The following is a 16,791-nucleotide window of genomic DNA, read 5'->3' on the forward strand; positions in this document are numbered from 1 at the left end:
GTACGAAACCATAAAGTTCTTAGCTATCCTTTTCTTCTCCTGCCTCGGATCTTCCCTTGTATAATCAAAAAAAGTACTTATTTATTTATTTATCGTATGGCTTAGATACAACAAGAACACATAATTTTAAAAAAAAGTATATAAAACACTACATGAAGTATCACAAACGAACATCTAATGTATTAATATACTGTAAAACATTTTCGGTCGCATTCAGGAACTCATCGAAAACTCCAGGGTATCGCCTTCGGGGGCATTCCTCAATAATGTGGCGGATGGTCTGCCGTTGCGCACCACAATCACACTCAGGAGTAAGGGCCTTTCCCCATCTATGCAAGCTGTCAGCACATCTACCGGTCCCTGTCCTTATTCTGTTCAGCGCCGTCCATGTATTGCGGGGCAGTTCAAAGCCTGGCGGTTTCTGATCGATACAGGCCATTTGGTGTGATTCCTGTGGTGAGTCGCTCTCCCATTGTCTTCTCCAAGCGTTGGTGAGGTCGAAATGTTCCTGATGTAGGGAGGTGGCCCTTAACAATGGGGGATATCTGGAGCGCAGTCTTTTCATTTCGATATCAAGCTTATCATGGTGGATGGGTAGTTGATGGTTAGCCTCGATTTTTCGATATTCTCTGAGAAGAGAATGACTTCTTCTTAGTTTAGGCGGTGGAATGTGACTCAGAATGGGAAGCCAATAGTTCGGTGTTGGTCGAATTGTACCTGAGATCATTTGCATTGTCTGGTTTAATTGGGTGTCAATGATCTTCGTGTGTTTGCTATTGAGCCATACCGGCGAAGCATATTCAGCCGCCGAGTATACGAGTCCGAGAGCGGATGATCTGAGTACGGAGGCTGAGGACCCCCATGTGGTGCCACATAGCTTTTGGATTATATTATTTCGCGTCTTCAGTTTTTCTGCCGTTCTTTGTAGGTGTTCCTTAAAACTTAAGGTTCTGTCAAGAGTCACTCCAAGATATTTTGGTGTTGAGTTATGAGCGAGTAGTCTGTTTTCAAAGTGAACGGAGAGTTTTTTGTTGGCTTGGGCATTATTAAGATGGAAACAGCACACTTCAGTTTTCGTTGCATTGGGCCGTAGCCTCCATTTGCGAAAATATTCACCCATAACAGCAAGGTCATCCGTCAGTATTGTCTCTGTAACATTCATGTTATTATGTCTTGCTGCAATGGCCCAATCGTCAGCGTACCCAAATTTCTGCGAAGTTGTCCTAGGTAGGTCCGCGATGTATAAATTAAAGAGTAAGGGTGCCAAAACAGATCCCTGTGGCAGTCCATTGCTGAGCTTCATTTGGACACTTCTTAAGTTGCCCATTGTGACGTGAAAAGGTCTGTCGGTGAGCATGCTATCAATGAGTTTGGTTACCTTTTGGCACGGGATGGCACGGATCAGTTTGCAGATTAGTCCTTGTCTCCAGACGGTGTCGTATGCAGCTGATAGGTCAATGAAAGCAACGGATGTTTTTTGCTTTCTTTGAAAACCTGCTTCGATATGTGTTGTTAGGGATAGGATCTGATCTGTGCAGCTGCGGTTAGGTCTGAACCCTGCTTGCTCAATAGGTATCACCCCCAATATGGTGTTACTAATTCTGTTGTGGATTAAGCGTTCCAACAGTTTATAGACACAGCTCAGCAGTGCAATCGGTCGGTAGTTTTGGGGTTGATCATTTGCTTTTCCTGGTTTCAATATGGCTATAATGGAGGCCTTTTTAAGGAAATGGGGGATTTCCCCTGATTTTAATATATCTGTGTAGAAATCAGCCAGCCATTTCCTAGCATATTTGCCACAATGGAGTAAAAATTCTGGATGTATTTTATCGGAGCCGGGTGCCTTTCCAGATTTAATTTCTGATATTGCTGAGGTAATTTCTTCTGGAGTAAACTCGTCAGAGTATTCAGATGTAGGCGGGCATGCAGACTTTAATATTTTTAGGTCTTGTTTTACTTTGGTGGTGTGGTCACGATCTCTAGGTGCCCTTGAGTTTGCTACAATGTGGGAGGCCACTCTGTTGGGAACTATTGGTACTTTGTCTCTAGTTGAGTGTCTGCTACTACCAAGTTTTCTAAGTAAGGACCACGCTTTTCTGCTTGATTTACTAAAGTCTATTTTTTCCACAGTTTCCATCCATTTCCATCCAAAAAAAGTGCTTGCAAATCAAGTAAAAAAACTATCAAATGGTTAAACAGTCAAACACGCAAATGTGTACAAATACTTGGGAATGAAAATAACAAAGGATGGAACACTCGATGAAGCAATACTTGATAGAATTATAAAGGGAAGAAGGGCAATATCAATGTTGAACAGTGTCTTATGGGACAGAAACAACGAAAACAAAAAGAGAATGTATAACACTATAGTAAAGAGCATAATAATGTATAGCTTCGAAATATGGCCATTGAAAGAACGAATGAAATGAAGGAAGAATACGAGAAATGGGGACTGCAGATGAATGTAGAAAAAACACAATATGTATGCCTAGGTGAGGATTCAACTGATATGATATTGGACAATAATCAGAAAATAACTAGCTGTGATAAATATAAGTATTTGGGCATTAATTTCAACAAGGAAGGTACTGACGATGCAGAAATTAAGAGCAGAATAAATAAAGCAAGAATGATAATTAAATCATTGAACGGAGTTTTATAGAGTACCGAGATAGGGAAACAAAGAAAAATGCGAATATAGAACACCATGATTAAGAGCACATTGGTATACGGATCCGAAACATGGAGAATAAAGGAACACCTAAAACGAAAATTAGAAGCTACTGAGATGGACGCCCTAAGAAGAGCAAGAAGAACATCGAGATTGGACCGGGTTAGAAATGAGGAAGTAGAGCGAAGAGTGAGTGTACAAGAAACGGTTGTAGAATGCATTGAGAAGAAACAATTAACGTGGTACGGACATGTTCAGAGAATGGGGGAGGGAAGACTGCCAAAGAAAGTTATGAAATGGATACCCACAGAAAACAGAAAAAGAGGAAGGCCAAGAACGACATGGATACAAGGAGTAAGACGATCAATGAGTGTACGAGGATTAGAAGATGAAAACTGCAATGATAGAAGATATTGGCAACAAGGCAACGGACAACGTCGGAGGACGTTTTGAACCCGAATTTATATACAGCGTGTCTACTTAAGTTGGAAACATATGGGAAACTTTTTATTATTAATTTTACGAAAAAAAGTTATTCTGTATAAAAAGTTCTGCATGCCCCAAAACCTGAGATTCAATCATCAGATATCAAATTTTCTCAATATTATACGAGGTATGTCAAAAAATATGAATTTCGGTCAAGGGTAAAGTACCTTTATTTCTCTCAATATCGAAAATTCTTATGATAAAAAGTTGTTTGGAATTAAAAACTAAGATCAAATATGCAATTACATGCTTCTAATTGAAAAAAAAAATTCTCAAATTTATGAATACCCAACATCGTTTTTAATTATTACAAATATGATAACTCGTTTATTATTCATTTTACGAAAAAAAGTTATTCTTCATAAAAAGCTTTGTATGGTCTAAAATCTAAGACACAACCATGATATATCAACTTTGATTAATTTTATACGAGGTGTGTCAAAAAATATGAAATTCGCTCAAGATTTTAGTACCTTTAAATTTCACAATATTTCAATTAGAAGGATGTAATTGCATATGGAAACATAGTTTTTAATTCTAAACAACCTTTTTAATAACCGTTTTCAATATTGTGAAAAATAAAGGTACTTTACTTTTGAGTGAAATTCATATTTTTTGACATACCTCGTATAAAATTAATAAAATGTGATATCTGATGATTGCATCTTCGGTATTAGGATATACAGAGCTTTTTATAGAGAATACCTTTTTTTCGTAAAGGTAATAATAAAAGAGTTATCGTATGTGTAATAAATAAAAACGAAGTTAGTATCAATAAATTTGAGAAAAATTTGGAAAATATTTTTTTCCAATTAGAAGCATGTAATTGCATATTTGATCTTAGTTTTTATTTCCAAACAACTTTTCATAATAAGAATTTTCGATATTGAGAGAAATGAAGGTACTTTACCCTTGAACGAAGTTCATATTTTTGACATACCTCGTATAATATTGACAAAATTTGATATCTGATGATTGAATCTTAGGTTTTAGAGCATGCAGAACTTTTTATAAAGAAGTTTTTTTCGTAAAATGGATAACAAAAAAGTTTCCCATATGTTTCCAACTTAAGTAGACACGCTGTATATAAAGAACGAATGGAATAAAAATTAAGAGCCACAGAGATGGATTACTGGAGAAGAGCGGCGGGAAAGTCGCGTCGAGATAGGCTTACAAATGAAATAATCAGACAAATGATGGAAATAACACATGACATCACAGATAAAATACGAATTAAACAATTAATATGGTAGGTGCATGTATAAAGAATGCCTAATAATTGAATTCCAAATGTTAATTAAAAGAATATGTTACAGTGGAACCCAAGAGGAAAACAAAAGACGAGGAAGACCACGGAAGAGTTGGCGACAAGGTATTGACAAGGAGATAAGAGAGGAGGTCTGGAGGATAACATGTGGACAAATAGGAAAGAATGGAGATCAGGAATCGCAAGACGTCGCGTCGGCGCTTGTTTTAAGGCGATATTTATATATATTTAACGTGTTGCTACATTAAGTTGAAGTACAATAATTTCTATATTTTATTCATGAAACCCGATGTCTTGTCATCATCATCAGCCTCTCTCAATCCACTGCTGGACATAGGCCGCCCCTGTTTGTCTCCAAAGTGTTCTATCTTGTGCTTTCTGCATCCAGTTTTTTGTTGTCTTTCGTAAGTCGTCTTGCCATCGTGTTGGTGGTCTTCCTCTGCTACGTTTATCAACTCTTGGTCTCCATTCAACTAGTTTGCGAGTCCATCTTCCGTCCTTCATTCTGACAACGTGTCCAGCCCATTTCCACTTTAAGTTACAGCTTATTTCAATGACGTCTGTGACTTTGGTCTTAGCTTGTAGATCTTCGTTTCTAACCCTGTCTCGCAGAGTAGCTCCTATCATTGATCGCTCCATTCTTCTCTGCTCTACTCTTAGTTTTTCTGCGTTTTTCTTTGTGAGCGATAATGTTTCTGCCCCATAGGTCATCACCGGTAGCACTCATTAGTCGAAAACTTTTTTCTTCATGTTAGTTGGAATGTCACTCTTAAAAATGTTCCTAAGAGCTTCGTATACTGCCCATCTTTGTATTATTCTTCTGGATACTTCGGTTGTTTGATTGTCCTTACCTATCTTAATTTCTTGACCCAGATATAGTTATATTTGTTCATTTTGTATTTCAAGGTGTTTACTTGGTACTAAGTTCGTCATATATTTTCTTTATTTGTCCCAAATCGTCTGCAATCAGGACTATATTGTCTGCGTAGCTTAGATGGTGTAGCATCTCTCCGTCCACATTTATTCCTTTATCACCCCATTCGACGGTTTTGATAGCTTTTTCTAGAGCCAATATGAAAAGTATAGGTGACAACGTATCCCCTTGACGGATACCTTTTTGGAATTTAATTTAGTTGCTGTTAGCGTGTAGTTGTATCGAGCTTGTCGCATTTTTATATATGTTATAGTCAAAGCCCGAATTCCAGTCACTCCTAGGTTTGACTAGGCAATCTTCAGGTCTGACTGACGATCTTAGTCAAAGCCCGAAATAAATTACAGTTTCGGCCTTTGACTAGTCAAACCTAGAAGAGACTAAGTTGGTCAGGCAAAGGTCGAAATTAAATTTTATGAAATCGGGGTTTGACTAGTCAAACCCCGATCAGCTATTAAAATGTCGTAATTTGTTATATTAGGGGCTGGTTGTTCGAACGCTAATCAAAAATGGAATCAACATTATCAAATATTGAATTACTATCACCAACTGTCAATGTCAACTTTGATTGGGTTGCTGAAAACCTAATTGATTACAATTATGACATTAATTTATTAGTTAACCAATTATGTTAATAGTTGTTATGTTAATTAATAATTAATTAATCAATAAATTATGTTAATTATCATAATGATAATTAACATAATTGATTACAATCAACTGATCGGCGTACGAACAACGGATTTTGTTATTTGATGGTTGTTATGGGGACTTGATTATAATCAACTTCTTGATAAGCGTTCGAACAACCGGCCCTAGGTTTAATAAAACGTCATTTTTAAATTTTAATGTTTATTATTTTTATATCGTCGTAATTAAAATAAAAAAATTGTGTTTATTCTCACACGTTGAGGCATTATGGCATTTAGATTTGCACAATACGTTAGACCTTTTACACTTACATAATTTTGATGAGCATTTCTTATTGCAGTAGCAATTTATAAAACTTTGTCCTCCAAATTTAGAATCTTTTGTACCAATTTCTCTTAGAGACAGTTTAACGTCTGGAACATCTTCGAAATTAAGTAAATTCTCTTTGCATTCTCTTATTTGATTTCTTGAAAAAAGTTTGTTTATTTTTTGTTCTTTCGTACCAACTCTATATAAACCGTCAATTATTTTATCGTCAACTGTGAAAGAGGATATTGCAATCAGAGAAAAACTAAAGATCACCATAATACTAACGAAGCCCCTGGACCGTCGTCACTAGGAGAGGAAAAAAATTGTCAAACAAATCAGATTACTTCTTCAGATGTGGTTTGTTGTGTAAAGAGAGCCCTGACGCACATACGTGCATAATTTGATGTCAGGTTGTACCTACATGTTGTATACGCTGACAGCACACTTGGTGCATACTGTGAATGTTTTGAAAGAAAAGTTACATGCATGCGTTGTGCACACACAGAAAATATTAAAATAAATAAAGGAACGGCGATTGAAGGTCTTTATGCCCACACTAATGCTATGGAACAATTAAGTGAAAAAAAATCCTCCAATTTCGATCGGAAAAACTGTAACAATACCGATCCTTAGCTTTGATACAGCCAAAGGAGGTGCTCGAAATATTTTGGGTAACGTTCAAGTTATAACAATTGACAGTTTATATAGAGTTGGTACGAAGTACGGAACAATAAGCACACTTTTTTCAAGAAATCAAATAAGAGAATGCAAAGAGAGTTTTCTTAATTTCGAAGATGTTTCAAACGTTAAGCTGCCTCTAAGAGAAATTTGGACAAAAGATTCTAAATTTGGATTACAAGGATTTATAAAATGCTACTGCAATAAGAAATGCTCTTCAAAATTATGCAAGTGTAAAGATCTAACGCATTGTGCAACTCTAAAATGCCATACCTAATGTCTCAACATGTGAGAATAAACACTAATTTTTTTATTTTAATTACGACACTATAAAAATAATAAACATTAAAATTAAAAAAATGAAGTTTTATTAAACCTAATCTAACAAATTACGACACTTTAATAGCTGATGATCGGGGTTTGACTAGTCAAACCCCAATTTCAAAAAATTCAATTTCGACCTTTGCCTGACCAACTTAGTCTCTCCTAAGTTTGACTAGTCAAAGGCCGAGACTGTAACTTATTTCGGGCTTTGACTAAGACCGTCAGTCAAACCTGAGGGTTGCCTAGTCAAACCTAGGTGTGCCTGATATTCGGGCTTTGACTATAACATATATATTACATATTAGCCTCGAATATCGGCTATAAATGCGGCTCTCGTTTAGTGCTTCTATAACACTGTCGAGTTCTACTTAAAATTAAGGGCTTGTTATATTATATGGATTTTTCGATGATTTATTGATTGGAGGTGATCATTGGTTCCAAACTTTGCTCTGAACCCAGCTTGTTCTCTACTTTGATATAGGTCTAATTTCTTGTCTAATCTTGTGGTGATTACTCTCGTGAAAAGTTTATAAAGATGGTTTAACAGACTAATTGGTCGGTAATTTTCAAGATCAGTTTTTTCTCCTTTGTTGTGCAGAAGCATTGTTTTGGCTCTATTCGATTCAGATGGTATGGATTTCTTTGTTAAACATAGATTAAACAGATCTTTTATTTTTCTCATTAGAGGTTCACCGCCATTCTTAACAGCCTTGATCATTATTCCATCGTCTCCTGGTGATCTTTGGATTTCATTTTATTCATCGCTTGTCTAATTTCACTGAGAGTTATTTCTGGCATGAGTTCAGATCCTTGATTTAATATTGTTTTGCTTATTGCATCTTTTACCTGTGTTTGGTTCATCCGTCTGCTTTTATAAAGTTCTCCATAGAAATCTTCTACTATTGTTAAAAGCTCCTCTCTATTTGTTGTTATTTCGCTCTTTTTGTTTTTTATGTCTTGTATGTTTTTGAAACATCGCAGATAAATCGAAAACAGACACCCTGTATAAATATTTCATTTGCTTTTTATACATACCTGCTATTATCAACATTCTTGCAAAATTTATTTAAAAACACTTTGTAAATATATCTTTAAACTTTGAACGGTAAATAAACATTCTTTAAAACACTTTTATCAGTTTTCTTTATAATTAATAAGGTCATATCATTCGACATCATTCGAATCGGTTCCACCTTATTGACCAGCATTAAATTAAGGTCGTCTTTAACAAGCAGCAAGATAAAATTGAATCAATATTTTTTGCCACTGATGACACCGTAATGAACTCGCCGGAAATATTCTTTCTCTCGCTCTTCCTTACTAATAAAATTAGTGAGACAACATGCAATTTCTGGAAACGTACAGCCGTCTTCTCGAGAAGCTTTTGTGTCCAGAGTTGGTGTCGAGAAAAGGAAGTTGTTAGTTAAATATTTTACATAATTCTGTTTTATGCAGCTCATTCTTAGTTTTACAACTTTGCTCTTTGCATATTTTAGTGAACTTATAAAAGTTTTATATTATTATTCTATGTACTTAATCACATTTACTCTTTTAGGTCAAACAAATACTATCGATGTTGAAAATAAATTAAATTTTTGGTAAAACATTTACTGTATTTTATGATAAAATTATCTTCTTCTTCTTTTTCTTTTATATAAGCAGTACTGCCTGTTTTTCTTCAACGGTGCCTTTTATTTTGACCCTAAATAATTGTCGTTTCATCTTTTCCTTGGTCGTCCTATACCTGCTTCATTTGCCCAACAGTGACTTGTCCCTGGCAATTCTTATTATCCTTCATTCAGACATCCTGCTTATGTGTTGATTCCACTCTTATTTTCTGTTCGTTATTCACCCAGGTATTTATATTGTCTACTCCAATGCGTCCGATTTACTCACTTCTTACTCCGTCCTGTAGTTCTTTTCCAGTAATCCTTCTTAAGTTATTCATTTCGTTAGTGTTCAGATGTCTTTGTGTTTTGTGTGACTTATATATTCGGGCCTTTGTTTCCACACTTAGGTGTCTGTTTCTCCAAATTGTGTCGTTTAGGCATCCGGCCGTTCTGCTAACTTTAATTATCTGGTCTTTTAGCTCTTCTTCGATATTGTTGTCGGCTGATAGATTAATTCCCAGGTATTTGAAAGTCATTTTTTGTTGTATAATTTGATTCTCTAACTCCAATTTGCATGTTATTGGTTATTTGGCTATTATTAAGATTTTTGTTTTTTGAGCTGATATTTTCATATGCATTTCTTTTACGTTAATGTTGAATTCGTGTAGAAATCTTTGTAGGGCGTCAGCATGGTCGTACTAACACGGTGTCATCAGCGTAACAGAGTATTTTTTTCTGTCTATCACCCATTTTGTACCCTCTTCTTTTCTTAACTCTTTTTTATTATTGCATCCAACATTAGGTCAAACAGTAGAGGACTTATTTTATCTCTTTACCTAATCTCTGTGTTTGCTTCTATGGGTTCTGTTATTATTCAATCGACTTTCATTTCTATTTTATTTCTGGCATATATGTTTTCTATCAGTTTTATGATATCCAGTGGTAAATTTTTGTCCTATAGTAGGTGTATCACATATTTTAATTGTATTCTATCAAACGCTTTCTCTATGAGATCTGTGAAAAAGAAAAAGGCTGGCCTATTATATTCTAATAATGATTTCTCCGCTATGATAAAATTGAGAGATAATTGGGCCGCCTTAGTTGGATATTAACTAAACTTCGTGCATATAGACAAGTCGAAAACGGCGGTTTCCTTTAGAAAAATATCCCCATGAGTTTTTTTTTGCATAATGACATTCGTGAGACACCCCAGAATAAGGTTCAAGAAGTCTCCCACGCGAAAAGTGGTCCAATTTTTTTTTTAATTTTTTTTTAATCAAATTGCGAAAATCAATATTTTTGGCCCGGAAAATTTTTTTTTAGGTTTCTTGAACCATTCTGGAAAAAAGTTCTGTTATATTTTTTCTCTAAACTTGATCGTTTTCAAGTTATAAGCAATTTAAAATTTGAAAAACGCGAAAATGACCATTTTCAACCCTTAATTACTCGGTTAAAACTTATTATTATGAAAGTCAGAAAGTGACTATATCAAAATTTAAAGCCTCCCCTACAAGATCCTGAAAAAAATTTTGTCATTATTTTATTACTAAGCTGTTATTTTTAAGTAATTATAATGAGCGCCATGTACGTGTTAGGCGGCCGTAAATACTGACTGCGAGAGAGATGCCATTCCGGTAGTACACTTGTGCATATTACTCTCACTCACATCTACAGCCGCGTCAATACGATCTAACCGCTCATTGTTATTAATTAAAAATAACAGCTAAGTAATAAATTAATGACACAGATTTCTTCAGAATCTAGTAGCGGGGGCTTTAAACTTTGATTTAGTCACTTTCTGACTTTCATAGTAATATAGTCACGTAGTTATTGTACATTTTTTGACACACAATTAAGAATTTAATATTCACCATTAGCGCGCATACGTGTAATATGACCGATCATATTACTCGTATACACGCTAATGGTGAATATAAAATTCTTAATTTTATGTCAAAAAATCCACAATAACTATATTTTAAAACCTACAAAATTTCATTTGCATATCACAACTGGTTTTAAAGCAATACATAAATCGTCAGTTTGTAGGGCCCCTCGCGAGTGATCTATTTAACACTGTAGGTGAGGTGCGCCGCTTAAAAAAATTTAAACCAACGGACCTGATAAGCAGTTTTAACTAAGTGTACTCAGAATAACAAACAAATGACGGTTTTAAATAAATAGGTTAATTATGTAAAGGAAATAATTCACTTGAAATATTTCCTACATGTCCAATGTAAATATCCGACCATTTACTTATTGTCCTTCAATATTATATATGTGACAGATTGTAAATATACTGGAAGTTAATAAAAAAAAAGTTTGTAGGAAAAAATTCAACATCCCGTATCTCGGAAACAAAACATTTGCGGACATACGTTTATCAAGCCCACTGTCATTATTATTTTTTCAAGCAGAATTACCCCTTAAAGTTTGTCGTACTTATCTAGAAACACGGCGTATTGATGAAGAACATGTCTAGTTGTTAAAGTACCTAACTTTTTTATTATCCAACATAATCGAATGAATCAGAAAACAGAATGTTAAGAAAACCTGAGGCTATAGTTGGGTTTTACTTTCAGTATTTTATAAATGCTAGAATAATCCACATGGTGATTCGAACTTTGAGAAAAGAACACAGTTTGATTGGTACACCCGGTATACAATAGAAATTTACATGTTTAGCAACAATATTATTATAACGGTATTTTTAAAGAATCGGGATATAACATGTTCAAAAAATCACTTAAATCGGCTAAAAAGTTTAGGAAATATGACACATCAAAAATGACCAAATTTTTAAGTGGGCCGATTTCTATGCAAGTAAGTTTATTATTACATATTACAATGAAAGATGACAATATCTTCACGAAAGGTGGTTTTTCGTAAATAGACAGGATATCTATATCTAGTAGTTACTAATTGACAGGATGTCTGTATCTAGTAGTAGCTAGTGTCAAATACCTGTAGTGTGGAATGGACGTAAGTAACGACATTTTCAAATATTTCAACCGTCAAAATTTTACCCTTTGCTTCAAAATTAAGTGGTTTAATTATTTCTAGGTTCACACTGGAGATGGTCAGTTTAGACCGAAAACGTTTTGTGATTTTTGTTATTGTTCATTATCTTTTGGATAAAGTGTAACGAATTTTTAATAAATTCATATATCAATATACGTCTCTACTTAAATACTACGTTGACATACATTATAATATGTTGATCTAAATTTTTTTTCTCAGTTATCAAATAAAAAACATGTAAGAATTTATCCGAAGAAAATTTAATAAAATAGTTACAATCAACTCCATCAGTTTTCTTCTTTTTTCTGTAGTTTATTTTTTATATTTTCGACACATAAAACCCCTAAAGCCGATTCTGGATATTGTAGCAATATTTATTAGGTGTTTTCGCCCCTTGAGAAGGACAAAAAAGTACCTTGTAGACTTGTTTATCTCTCAGAAATTGTCATTTTCGCAAAATTCCAGAGAACGGTAATGCTTGTTTTCTTGGCAAACTTGATATTAAAAACCATAATGCTTGTTTTTTTTCTATATTTTTTGGAAATGATGTTGTATAAGGAAAATTTATTGAATTTTTCATAAGGTATGAATATAACGTAATGTTTTAGATATTTATTTTTTGAATTTTTATTTATTATATTTTCGACACTGCATAGCTTCACTGAATCTATGCAGATGCATATCACTGAAGCTATGCAGCTATGTGACTGCATAGTTTCACTCAAGATGCATGGGATGCTGAAATAAGTATATGGAGATGGTGGTCCAACTCTAAATCAAATAAAAACAAAAAGTGCCTTTATTATTTTTCATCTTTACTCAGATTTGAGTATTTAGAAACTGTTTTTCCGGCCTTTTCCTAGACGGAGAGAAGGTAAATGCGTGGCCAAAGTGTCCTCTATTTGCTTTCTCCTATTTTCGTCGTCTCTTGTGCTTATATATTGTAAAAGCCAGAGATACAGGATGCAGCCAGAAAGCAGTTTGTTAACGAAAAGTCTTGGGTTTAAAATATTGTTTATTTTATTCTTATTTCAATTATTCTAATTGTTTAAAAAGTAGTAAACTTTGTATCTAGGGCTTTCGTTGTTTTCCTCGTATTGCGAGAGATGTCGCTAGATTGCGTCCCAAAAGGTGGAATCATTGTATCGCGATGGTTTCCCTTAAATAGGCAGGGTTGTTAATATTCGCTTCAGATTTGTGACTGCATAGCTTCACTGAAAATCCATGGGATGCTGAAATAGCTATATGGAGATGGTGGTCCAACTCTGAATCGAATAAAAACAAAAACTGCCTTTATTATTTTTCATCTTTACTCAGATTTAAGGATTTAGAAACTGTCTGTCGGTCCTTTTCCTAGATGGAGAGAAGGTAAATGCGTGGCCAAAGTGTCCTCTATTTGCTTTCTCATATTTTCGTCGTCTCTTGTGCTTATATATTGTAAATGCCAGAGATACAGGATGCAGCCAATAAGCAGTTTATTAACGAAAAGTCTTGGTTTTAAAATTTTTTTATTATATTTTTATTTCAATTATTTTAATTGATTAAAAAGTATTAAACTTTGTATCTAGGGCTTTCGTTGTTTTCCTCGTATTGCGAGAGATGTCGCTAGGTTGCGTCTCAAAGGATGGAATCATTGTATCGCGATGGTTTCCAAATAGGCAGGGTTGTTAATATTCGCTTCAGAGTTGTGACTGCATAGCTTCACTGAAGATACATGGGATGCTGAAATAGCTATGTGGAGATGGTGGTCCAACTCTGAATCGAATAAAAACAAAGACTGCCTTTATTATTTTTCATCTTTACTCAAATTTGAGTATTTAGAAACTGTCTTTCGGTCCTTTTCCTAGACAAAGAGAAGGTAAATGCGTGGCCAAAGTGCCCTCTATTTGCTTTCTCCTATTTTCGTCGTCCCTTGTGCTTATATATTGTAAAAGCCAGAGATACAGGATGCAGCCAGAAAGCAGTTTATTAACGAAAAGTCTTGGTTTTAAAATATTTTTTATTATATTTTTATTTCAATTATTTTAATTGTTTAAAAAGTATTAAACTTTGTATCTAGGGCTTTCGTTGTTTTCCTCGTATTGCGAGAGATGTCGCTAGGTTGCGTCTCAAAGGGTGGAATCATTGTATCGCGATGGTTTCCCTTAAATAGGCAGGGTTGTTAATATTCGCTTCAGAGTTGTGACTGCATAGCTTCACTGAAGATGCATGGGATGCTGAAATAGCTATGTGGAGATTGTGGTCCAACTCTGAATCGAATAAAAACAAAAGCTGCCTTTATTATTTTTCATCTTTACTCAGATTTGAGTATTTAGAAACTGTCTGTCGGTCCTCTTCCTAGACGGAGAGAAGGTAAATGCGTGGCCAAAGTGTCCTCTATTTGCTTTCTCCTATTTTCGTCGTCTCTTGTGCTTATATACAGGGTGTAACAAAAATACAGGTCATAAATTTAATCACATATTCTGGGACCACAAATAATTTGATTGAACCTAACTTACCTTAGTACAAATGTGCACATAAAAAAAGTTACAGCCCTTTTAAGTTACAAAATGAAAATCGATTTTTTCGAATGTATCGAAAACTATTGGAGATTTTTTATTGAAAATGAACATGTGGCATTCTTATGGCAGTAGCATCTTAAGAAAAAATTATAGTGAAATTTGAACACCCCATAAATATTTTATGGGGTTTTGTTCCTTTAAACCCCCCAAACTTTTGTGTACGTTCCAATTAAATTATTATTGTAGTACCATTAGTTAAACACAATGTTTTTAAAACTTTTTTTCCTCTTAGTACTTTTTCGAAAAGTCAGTTTTTATCGAGATATTTCGAATATTTGTCAAATCCACCACATATTTTTATATGGTTAATTACGATTATGGAGACTTGGTAATAATATGAACATTTATTTATGATTTACATTTTTAGGGATATTTTGAACCATATTAAAAAAGAAGTCACATTTCCATAAAAGGTGCCTTTTCGAAAAAATACAAAGAGGCAACAAAGTTATAAAAACACTGTGTTTAACTAATGGTACCGCAGTAATATTTGAATTGGAACGTACACAAACATTTGGGGGGTTTAAAAGAACAAAACCCCCATAAAAATGTTATGTAAACATATTGAAAAATAATCCCCAACTCGATAAAAACTGCCTTATCGAAAAGATATTAAGAGGCAAAAAAGTTTTAATAATATTGAATTTAACTAATAATACCACAATAATAATTTAATTGAGACGTACACAAAAGATTGGGGGGGGGGGTGGAACAAAATCCCCATACAATTTTTATGGGGTGTACAAATTTTACTATAATTTTTCTTTAAGACGTTCCTGCCATAAGAATGCCACATGTCCATTTTCAATAAAAAATCTCCAATAGTTTTCGATATATTCGAAAAAATCAATTTTCATTTTGTAAATTCAAAGGGCTGTAACTTTTTTTATGTGCATATTTGTACTAAGGTAAGTTAGGTTTATTCGAACTATTTTTGGTCCCAGAATATGTGATTTTATTTATGACCTGTATTTTTGTTACACCCTGTATTGTAAAAGCCAGAGATACAGGATGCAGCCAGAAAGCAGTTTGTTAACGAAAAGTCTTGGTTTTAAAATATTTTTTATTATATTTTCTATATATATATATATATATATATATATATATATATATATATATATATATATATATATATATATATATATCTAGGGCTTTCGTTGTTTTCCTCGTATTACGAGAGATGTCGCTAGGTTGCGTCTCAAAGGGTGGAATCATTGTATCGCGATGGTTTCCCTTAAATAGGCAGGGTTGTTAATATTCGCTTCAGAGTTGTGACTGCATAGCTTCACTGAAGATACATGGGATGCTGAAATAGCTGTGGAGATGGTGGTCAAACTCTGAATCGAATAAGAACAAAATCTGCCTTTATTATGAATTTGTTTATTGCCTAAATTAAAATATTTCGTATAAGATATCTTAAACAAGGTGTGTCATGACAGGTGATCATATTGGTGGTATTGGTGGTCTTCGTGATCACGAAATGTAGGGAACGCTGCGTTTAGCTTATTACAAGACGCTGGTCCCTGTCTTGTCCGGTGCCCTGGAATCTGAATAGGCTACACCGGTCTCTGGCTGATAGAGTAAAGTTTGGAGTATAATGGAGGAAGAAAATGAAGATAAATTTGAAGAGCTGGGTAGGCAATCTGGTGAAAGGCATTACATCCAAGAAAACGTTAGTAATAAGGCTCTGTAATTGCGGCAAAATGGTACACCTTATACCCTTAGATAGAACACTGATCCATAAACTCGCCAGGAGGAAAACTAGGACAAGTCGGCCTTAAGACGCAGCTTCGACTTGTAACTTTTAAAGAGATCCTCTCATACTAATAATTATTTTTAAATGTCTTAAAGGTGGTGTATTCTTAGAAATAAGTGGTAATACATACATTGTTGGTGGTTACCGGACCTACCAGAACCATTATATGCCCGAGAGTAATTATAAATAGCCGTAAGGAACTTTCACCAACGAGGTTGCCAATGAGCACTATCACAAGTGAGAATGCCAATATCCATGAAGAAATTCAGACACAATTAGGAATTGGAACCACAGAAAAGTTGGTCCATACTGCCACGCTATTCAGTCGATCAGACGAACCATCCATCTACTGGCGAAATTCCGAACTATGCCGTCATAATTTTACAAAAAACTGAATCGACTGATATAATATATCATATTATGTAAGCATTTAAACTTCATGGATTTGAGTTTATATAATGTACACACCAGATATAATCATTGCATTTTATGCATCCATATAATATAGTCCAGGAAGCGAAGCTTG

At 34.4% G+C, this 16,791-nt stretch overlaps 1 protein-coding gene across 1 annotated transcript in view; it reads left to right on the forward strand.

Annotated features, from left to right (window-relative positions):
- Positions 1-16,791, forward strand: part of LOC114324772 (glutamate receptor ionotropic, NMDA 3B-like) — a 424,994-nt gene that overhangs the window by 174,610 nt on the left and 233,593 nt on the right. Inside the window, 1 exon segment of the mRNA XM_050647354.1 lies at positions 1,001-1,023. Coding sequence (XP_050503311.1) covers positions 1,001-1,023 — 23 coding nt within the window.

Source organism: Diabrotica virgifera, chromosome 3 (assembly GCF_917563875.1).
Source record: "Diabrotica virgifera virgifera chromosome 3, PGI_DIABVI_V3a".
Taxonomy (NCBI): Eukaryota; Metazoa; Arthropoda; class Insecta; order Coleoptera; family Chrysomelidae; genus Diabrotica; species Diabrotica virgifera.